A 9,879-nucleotide genomic window follows, 5' to 3' on the forward strand; every position below is an offset into this window, starting at 1 on the left:
TATGTGGATCTGAGGTAGATTGAGGAGGAAGCTTGAAGCTTGGAAACCCGGCTCTGTGTCCTACTTCGGCTGTGTCGGGCAGCCTCCACTTCTGGGGTTGTGGATCTGTGACAGTTTTCCTTCAGTGACAGTGGCTTTATTCCATCACAAGTGTGCTCTCACACCCTTGCTGGTAGCCAAGGCAGGGGTCCTGGTTTACACGTCATCACTCCTGACTTCCAGGCGACTTAGACTGTTATGCCTAGCACCAAAATGTTTTATTTACCAAATGCTTTCTGCTTAATATACTACACTATGGGGGTTTTGTGCTTTTGTTTTTCAGTGATTCAAAAGAGCACCCACTCTGGTCCAAATGCATGACTGTGGTATTGCCGACGCTGCGGCTGCTCCTTGCCCCATACAACCCAAACCTACCAACAGACTCCCCTTTTACTTGTCTAAAGAAAGAAGGACACTACAATCATTTGTTTGGGTTTAAAAGGCCATAGCAGCCAACTTTATTAGAACTAACTAGTAAAACACTAGCTAGCAAAGAATTACCATTATTCAACAAAAACAATCCAAGACCAAAATTTAAAAGCGAATGACCATTTAGGATCTTGGAAGGCAACTTGACTTCCCCCCTGGCTGTATCCCTGACCCCAATAGACCTCCAGGCCCTCAGCCGCCACTGCACCAGCTCAAGGACTATGAACCATTGGGATCCCTTGATACCGCCTACTGACGTTGCCAGGGGTAGGTCCACCCATACCTAAGATGGGCCCTACCCCTCCATATTCCCTTTCCAAGTAGTCACAGCCCTCCAAGACCCTAAAACCCCAGCCACTGCCATGACAAAGAAAAACACACGAACCGTGCCCCAGCTAAAACTTAGATGAACAGCAAAGTCCGAAACACAAATTGACATTCACAGTATGCGTGCAACATTCATCATACAACAAACGCAGCCAAAAAATATTACAAATTCCCTCATCAGTAAAGAGTAAGTTAAGTTTGTTTATTTTTTTATTTTTTTTTTTTTTTTTGCTATGTTTCCTAAACCTGTTTGTTCGATAAAATTTTTGTTTTTTGTTTTTTTTTGTATTTTAGTCTTTTTTTTTTTTTTTTTTTTAACTGAGTATAACCATATCCCTTTTTTTTTTTTTTTTTTTTTCTTTTTTTTTTTTTTGCACACTCCGAAATGACAAAGGGATGGGCGGGCGGGAGAAGTTCTCCTATTGCTGTCTGGTCTCCAACTGACCGGACCCCTGGTCCCACCCTAAACTAGCCCCTGCTAACCCCACCTTGCCCCACCCTGCCCCACCTTCCCAAAAACAAATCACCTGCTTTAATTCTTCCTTAAAAAAGTTAACCCCCACTGGGTAGCAACCTTCCCTGCAAACCCCAGTCATGTCCAGCCTTCCGCTTACTGCTGTGCATCCATCTCCAGGCTTCCCCCCTTGACTGTGGTATTGCCGACGCTGCGGCTGCTCCTTGCCCCATACAACCCAAACCTACCAACAGACTCCCCTTTTACTTGTCTAAAGAAAGAAGGACACTACAATCATTTGTTTGGGTTTAAAAGGCCATAGCAGCCAACTTTATTAGAACTAACTAGTAAAACACTAGCTAGCAAAGAATTACCATTATTCAACAAAAACAATCCAATACCAAAATTTAAAAGCGAATGACCATTTAGGATCTTGGAAGGCAACTTGACTTCCCCCCTGGCTGTATCCCTGACCCCAATAGACCTCCAGGCCCTCAGCCGCCACTGCACCAGCTCAAGGACTATGAACCATTGGGATCCCTTGATACCGCCTACTGACGTTGCCAGGGGTAGGTCCACCCAGGGCCGGCGTTAGGGGGGGGCAAACTGGGCAAATGCCCAGGGCCCCCGAATGTCCAGGGGCCCCGTGTCACTGTCAGCCAGGGCCGGACCGGGCAGAATCTGATGACAGCGCTCAGAGTCATCAGATTCACTCACAGACACTAGAAGACATTCCCGGTGTACTTGCCAGCTACACCGACTCCGCGGCCAATCAGCCTTCTGTTCAGGGGGGGTGTGGGTCACACCCCCCCCTGAGCAGAAGGCTGATTGGCCGCGGAGCCGGTCCGGAAGTCAAGTAGTCAGTGTGTGTCTGTGTGTTCCTTCCCGCGCGGCCGCCGATGATCACTGAAGCCGCCGTAGATGGGAGCTCCTTCAGCCCGACTTCGGGCTGCTCGCGGGGGGGGGGGGGGGGGGCGGCTGCGGGGAGAGAAGGTAAGTGACTGCCACTGCAGCCTGTGCTGAATAGGAGGGGGGTGGGGCGGCTCGGCTGCATATAGAGAGGATTTGATGTCTCCTTATGCCGCTGGATGGATGGATTCTTCTCCTCCCTTCTGCAGGCATTCTGCGGCTGCAGGAGAGATATGGAAATATCAATTTCTCTATATGCAGCTGAGCTGTCCCGTCCCCCTCCTATTCAACTTCTTTTACTGCCCCCCACAGTGATCTTAGCCCCCCCCGTGTTCTTAGCCCCCCCCCAGTGTTGTGATCGTAGCCCCCCTCCCCAGTGATCGTAGCCCCCCTCCCCAGTGATCGTAGCCCCCCTCCCCAGTGATCGTAGCCCCCGTCCCCAGTGATCGTAGCCCCCGTCCCCAGTGATCGTAGCCCCCGTCCCCAGTGATCGTAGCCCCCGTCCCCAGTGATCGTAGCCCCCCTCCCCAGTGATCGTAGCCCCCGTCCCCAGTGATCGTAGCCCCCGTCCCCAGTGATCGTAGCCCCCCTCCCCAGTGATCGTAGCCCCCCTCCCCAGTGATCGTAGCCCCCGTCCCCAGTGATCGTAGCCCCCCTCCCCAGTGATCGTAGCCCCCGTCCCAAGTGATCGTAGCCCCCCTCCCCAGTGCTCTTAAACCCCCTGTACTCTTTAGCCCCCCCGTGCTCTTCAAGTCCCCACAGTGCTTTTCATCTCCCCCTATGCTCTCTGGCTCCCCCAGTGCTCTCCACCCCCCTGTGCTCCCTGGCTCCCCCCTAAGTGATTTCCAGCCCCCCCCCCCATGCTTTCCATCCCCCTGGTTTTCCCTGCCCACCAACCCCCCCCCCCAGTGCTATCCACACCCTGCGCCTTCCAACCCCCCTGCAATGCTTTCCAAACCCCCCCTTAATTCTCTCCAGTTCCCCCCCCCCTTGCCCTTCAGCTCCTCCAGTGCTATCTGCTTTCCCTGTGCTCTCCAGCCCCCCTAGTGTCCTTCTATATTCTATCATGTCTGCAGTCTCTGACCTTCTCTTGTATCACATCCGCAGTCTCTGGACCATCTCCTGTACTATGTCTGCAGTCTCTGACCAGTTCTTGTATCACGTCTGCAGTCTCTGACCATCTACTGTATCACGTCTGCACTCTCTGACCATCTACTGTATCACGTCTGCAGTCTCTGACCATCTCTTGTATCACGTCTGCACTCTCTGACCATCTACTGTATCGTGCCCTCAGTCTCTGACCATCTCCTGTATCGTGCCCTCAGTCTCTGACCATCTCCTGTATCGTGTCCTCAGTCTCTGACCATCTCCTGTATCATGCCCTCAGTCTCTGACCATCTCCTGTATCATGCCCTCAGTCTCTGACCATCTCCTGTATCATGCCCTCAGTCTCTGACCATCTCCTGTACTATGTCTGCAGTCTCTGACCAGTTCTTGTATCACGTCTGCAGTCTCTGACCATCTACTGTATCACGTCTGCACTCTCTGACCATCTACTGTATCACGTCTGCACTCTCTGACCATCTACTGTATCACGTCTGCAGTCTCTGACCATCTCTTGTATCACGTCTGCACTCTCTGACCATCTACTGTATCGTGCCCTCAGTCTCTGACCATCTCCTGTATCGTGCCCTCAGTCTCTGACCATCTCCTGTATCGTGTCCTCAGTCTCTGACCATCTCCTGTATCATGCCCTCAGTCTCTGACCATCTCCTGTATCATGCCCTCAGTCTCTGACCATCTCCTGTATCATGCCCTCAGTCTCTGACCATCTCCTGTATCATGCCCTCAGTCTCTGACCATCTCCTGTATCATGCCCTCAGTCTCTGACCATCTCCTGTATCATGCCCTCAGTCTCTGACCATCTCCTGTATCATGCCCTCAGTCTCTGACCATCTCCTGTATCATGCCCTCAGTCTCTGACCATCTCCTGTATCATGCCCTCAGTCTCTGACCATCTCCTGTATCATGCCCTCAGTCTCTGACCATCTCCTGTATCATGCCCTCAGTCTCTGGCCTTCTCCTGTATCATGCCCTCAGTCTCTGGCCATCTCCTGTATCATGCCCTCAGTCTCTGACCATCTCCTGTATCATGCCCTCGGTCTCTGACCATCTCCTGTATCATGCCCTCGGTCTCTGACCATCTCCTGTATCATGCCCTCGGTCTCTGACCATCTCCTGTATCATGCCCTCGGTCTCTGACCATCTCCTGTATCATGCCCTCGGTCTCTGACCATCTCCTGTATCATGCCCTCGGTCTCTGACCATCTCCTGTATCATGCCCTCGGTCTCTGACCATCTCCTGTATCATGCCCTCAGTCTCTGACCATCTCCTGTATCATGCCCTCAGTCTCTGACCATCTCCTGTATCATGCCCTCGGTCTCTGACCATCTCCTGTATCATGCCCTCGGTCTCTGACCATCTCCTGTATCATGCCCTCAGTCTCTGACCATCTCCTGTATCATGCCCTCAGTCTCTGACCATCTCCTGTATCATGTCCTCAGTCTCTGACCATCTCCTGTATCATGTCCTCAGTCTCTGACCATCTCCTGTATCATGTCCTCAGTCTCTGACCATCTCCTGTATCATGTCTTCAGTCTCTGACCATCTCCTGTATCATGTCTTCAGTCTCTGACCATCTCCTGTATCATGTCCTCAGTCTCTGACCATCTCCTGTATCATGTCCTCAGTCTCTGACCATCTCCTGTATCATGTCCTCAGTCTCTGACCATCTCCTGTATCATGTCCTCAGTCTCTGACCATCTCTTGTATCAGGTCCGTAGTCTCTGACCATCTCTTGTATCATGTTTGCAGTCTCTGACCATCTCCTGTACTATGTCCAGCGGGAACACTCTGCAGCCACACCGCACAGCACACCCAAGGTAAGTGGAGGACTGGAGAGAGGAGTGACTTCTACTTAGGGATTTATTTTGCAAATAGGCTGGGCTGGCACTGGCAGCAACAATTTTATTCAAAGAAATCAGGATTTCTTCTGCAAATATACTGGCACTGGCAGCAACAATTTAATTCAAATCAGGATTTCTTTTGCAAATAGGCTGGCCTGGCACTGGCAGCCAGGCATAGTACTAGTCTAGTACAATGCCTGCCAGTGCCTTGTCTGATCTGATGATGTCACTGCCAGGCTATTTGCAGAAGAAATCCTTATTTTTCCTCATTTTTTTGATCATGTGTCATGATGACATTGGTTTTGGTAATTGTCTGACTCTGATGCCAGCCTATTTGCAGAAGAAATCCTGATTTGAATAAAATTGTTGCTGCCAGTGCCAGCCTACCAGGGGCTGTTTTGAGGTGTGAAGGTGCAGGAATTGGGGTGACCTGAGGTGTGAAGGTGCAGGAATTGGGGTGGTCTGAGGTGTGAAGGTGCAGAAATTGGGGTGGTCTGAGGTGTGAAGGTGCAGGAATTGGGGTGGTCTGAGGTGTGAAGGTGCAGAAATTGGGGTGGTCTGAGGTGTGAAGGTGCAGGAATTGGGGTGGCCTGAGGTGTGAAGGTGCAGAAATTGGGGTGGTCTGAGGTGTGAAGGTGCAGAAATTGGGGTGGTCTGAGGTGTGAAGGTGCAGAAATTGGGGTGGTCTGAGGTGTGAAGGTGCAGAAATTGGGGTGGTCTGAGGTGTGAAGGTGCAGAAATTGGGGTGGCCTGAGGTGTGAAGGTGCAGAAATTGGGGTGGCCTGAGGTGTGAAGGTGCAGAAATTGGGGTGGTCTGAGGTGTGAAGGTGCAGAAATTGGGGTGATCTGAGGTGTGAAGGTGCAGAAATTGGGGTGGTCTGAGGTGTGAAGGTGCAGAAATTGGGGTGGTCTGAGGTGTGATAGTGCAGGAATTAGGGTGATCTGATTTGTGAAGGTGTGCAAAGCTCACTTGATTTCTTATTTATTCTATTTAATGTTATTTAATTAAAGCATATTTTCATGTAGTTGCATGTTTTATTTGGCTAAATGATTAAATGCGCCTATATTTTTGGTAGAATATAAAAAAATTTGGGGCCCCACTTTTAGGTTTGCCCAGGGCCACACTTTATCTAAAACCGGCCCTGGGTCCACCCATACCTAAGATGGGCCCTACCCCTCCATATTCCCTTTCCAAGTAGTCACAGCCCTCCAAGACCCTAAAACCCCAGCCACAGCACACGGGCATGACCCCTTATGGCCGTGTAGCCCTCCAAACCCACAGCGCCCTCTGAATACCTTCCTGCAGACCTAAAGTCCACAGGTCGATGCCCACCGCGTTCAAATGAACCCCGTCACCTCTAAGATAAAGGGCCGGGTCCTGCTCCAGCTCAAGATGCCGGACCGCCAGTCCCCCGTTACGCACAACAAACTTGGCCACCGCCTTATTCACCTTAATCCTGGCTTTGTTCAGGCTAGTCACCGAACGAGCCAGGCGCCAAGAAGTGCGGGCGACAATGTCCGACCACACCACCACAGTCCGCGGAAAAAGCGTCCGCAGCCTCAGGAAGTCCAGTTTGACATCCCTAATCAGCTCCCTGGAGGAACGGAGGCCCAGATTATTGCCGCCCGCATGCAACAAAAGTATGTCGGGCGGCCGCTCAAGACGGGCGCAACGATGGACTTCAGGGAGGACACGGGACCACAGCATGCCTGAGACCCCAATCCATCTAACCTTTACCTCCTCCCTGCTGAAACCCAATTGGCGCCCCTCTGGCCTAACCGCTGCCCTCCGAGCACCCCAGACCACATAAGAATGTCCTAATATCCAGACCAAGACTTCCGTGGCTCCTGTAAAACATAAGGAGGGGTACATACCAACATACGTCCTGAGTACACACACAAAAACCCACAGAGAAAAACAAAGAAAAAACACCAGCATACACGTAACGAACATTCACTAAATGACCTCCCCTGGGCCCCGACCAGAACAGAACAGATCCCCTCTGCCGCATCACAACAGATGCGGACGGACATACGAGCGAAATCGCCTGGACTCCCAACGCCCAATTTTCCGAAGGGCCTGATCCCCAAGGCCCCACCGAGCCGCTTCCGTGGCGGCTCCAATGCGGAAAGAGTGAGAGGAGAAATCCGTCCCCTGAAAACCGGCTGCCCCCAAGCACTTCCGGAGGACAGCCGTAAATTGAAAACGTGAGAGGGCCGTGCCATCAGCCCGTAAAAACAGAGGACCCTGTTGAGCGGAGCGCACCTGTAACCAATGCCGCACCGCAGCCACGGGGCAAAGCGAGGACCCAGGAACCACCCCTAGCTCAACACAAGCCCCTCGGCCCAGCTGGTCCGTTTTTGACCTTTTTATCCGGATTAGAAGCTTGTCCGGATGCAAGCAAACATCCCCCAACTGCAATCCCCCATTCCCCCGCCTGGAAATACTCACCAATTCGCTAATCCGAAAAGCTCCAAAGAACGCCAAGATAAACGCCGTCCTGAAGAGTTCCACCTCCTGGTCCGCAGAACACACTCCCGGCAAGCAGTCCACCAACCGGGACAACACATCAAAGGAAATCGGGCGCCTGGAATCAATCGAACGAGTACCCCTCGCATAACCCTTCAAGGCCTTTTGAACAAGGAAATGTTTGGTTACATCAGCAACCCCCCACAACTGAAAGTAGAAGGCTAAGGCCGCCATTTTGCGGCGTAACGTAGAAATAGACACACGCTGTTCAAAATTCAGGCTCACAAAATATAAGAGCAGGAACAACCGTTCCCGATCACCAGAAAGACCCCCCACCTCACTCACCATCTGATGCCACGTCGCCCACACCCGTTCGTAGGCCGTCCAAGTGGAAGGACAAACCGACGCCCGAACCAATTCCATTACTGCGGCGAGACGATGTTCCACAGCTCCCCGGGACACATCAGGCCTTGCTGATCCGCATCCGGTGCCAACCTCCGAAACCTGTCCCACTGGAAGCGAGAAAGAGCATCAGCCACCGAATTGTCAACACCCGGAACATGCACAGCATAGAAAAAAGAATTCAGGAGCAAACATTTGAGCACCAGGTGGCGAAGCAACCTAATAACCGGTGGAGAAGAAGCAGTAATGCTGTTGATGGACTGAACTACCCCCAGGTTATCGCAATGAAAACGGACCCTCTTATTTGTGAAATCCTGACCCCATAACTCCACGGCCAACACAATGGGAAATAATTCCAACAGAAGCAAGTTACGAATGAAGCCAGAATTCCGCCAGGAGGCCGGCCATTCCCCCGCACACCATTGCCCCTGGAAATAGGCCGCAAAACCCCCCGAGCCTGCCGCGTCAGTAAACAGCTCCAGGTCAAAGTTCGACACCGGAGCTTCCAACCAAACCGAACGGCCGTTAAAGGAGCTCAAGAACAAATCCCAAACCCGCAAGTCATCCCGATGCTCTTTTGATAGGCGAATGTAATGATGCGGCGCCCTGACTCCCGCCGTGGCAGCCGCCAACCTCCTGCAAAACACCCGCCCCATGGGCATGATGCGGCAGGCAAAATTCAATTTTCCCAGCAGAGACTGCAGGGCACGCAGCTGAATTTTCCGCGGGTCCAAGGACCCTGCAATAACTCTGCGTAGGTCCATTAGCTTGTCAACCGGAAGCCTGCATTCCATTGCCATCGTATCAATGACAATGCCCAGAAATCGCAGTTCCGTGCACGGCCCCTCAGTCTTGTCAGGGGCTAATGGGACTCCAAAATAATCAAACAGCTGTTGGACCGTAGCCAAGAGCGTCGCACACATCACCTCCCCCGGAGGACCTATCACCAGAAAATCGTCTAAATAATGAATTATGGAAGACAACCCAGAAACATCCCTAACAACCCATTCCAAAAAAGAACTGAATGTTTCAAACAGCGAACAAGAAATGGCGCAGCCCATAGGCAAACATTGGTCAACGAAAATTCCACCCTGCCATTCACAACCCAAAAGATGCAGGCTGTCCGCGTGCACCGGCAACAACCTAAACGCAGCTTCAATGTCAGTTTTCGCCATAAGGGCCCCCCGCCCAAAACGACGCACCCAGGCCACCGCTTTATCGAACGAAACGTATGAAACCGAGCATAAGTCGTCCGCTATAGCGTCATTCACCGAACCCCCCGGGGGGTAAGACAGGTGGTGAATGAGTCGAAACTTATTAGGTTCCTTTTTTGGAACCACACCCAGAGGAGAGAGTACCAGATTCGGCAAAGGCGGAGATGAGAAAGGGCCCGCCATTCTGCCCAACCTCACTTCCTTCAGGAGCTTCGCCGAGACCACCGACGAATGCGCCCTAGCGGAACTCAAATTGCCCCCGGGAGGAGGAACCACCGACAAAGAACAAGGAATGCGAAAGCCTTGCGAAAACCCCCCCAGCAAAAGAGCGGCAGCTTCCCGATCAGGGTACCTACTTAGGAACCTGGCCAACCTTTCCACTTTCACCGGTGTCCGCCCTCTTACCAGCGTCGGCATGTTTTGCTCCCCCATGCTTAAAGCATCGTGCCGACGAGTGATTTCCGCCGCAGTTGGAACACTCGTGCTTGAAGCGACAGGAGGTTCCAAACTTGCAAGTGGCCTCGTTAAACTGCCAACATAAGCCTTTACGTTTTGCGGCCGGAGAAGGCGAGGAAGCCGCCCCCCCGACCCCACCCTGAAAGGGGTGACCGGTAGATCTAGCCTGGGTCATGAGGCGCATCCAAAGACTGATGTCCTTATGATCCCAG

General features: G+C 52.2%; 1 protein-coding gene across 1 annotated transcript; it reads right to left on the bottom strand.

Moving 5' to 3' along the window:
* Positions 1-8,017: 8,017 nt before the first annotated feature.
* Positions 8,018-8,791, bottom strand: LOC309552709 (uncharacterized protein; the record flags this gene model as incomplete). The annotated part of the gene is made up of 1 exon (XM_082253634.1): positions 8,018-8,791. One exon carries the CDS (start codon positions 8,789-8,791, stop codon positions 8,018-8,020), a length of 774 nt encoding a protein of 257 aa, XP_082109760.1.
* Positions 8,792-9,879: the final 1,088 nt, after the last annotated feature.

The sequence above is a fragment of the Pelophylax lessonae genome (assembly GCF_965119305.1).
Source record: "Pelophylax lessonae genome assembly, chromosome: 4".
NCBI lineage: Eukaryota > Metazoa > Chordata > Amphibia > Anura > Ranidae > Pelophylax > Pelophylax lessonae.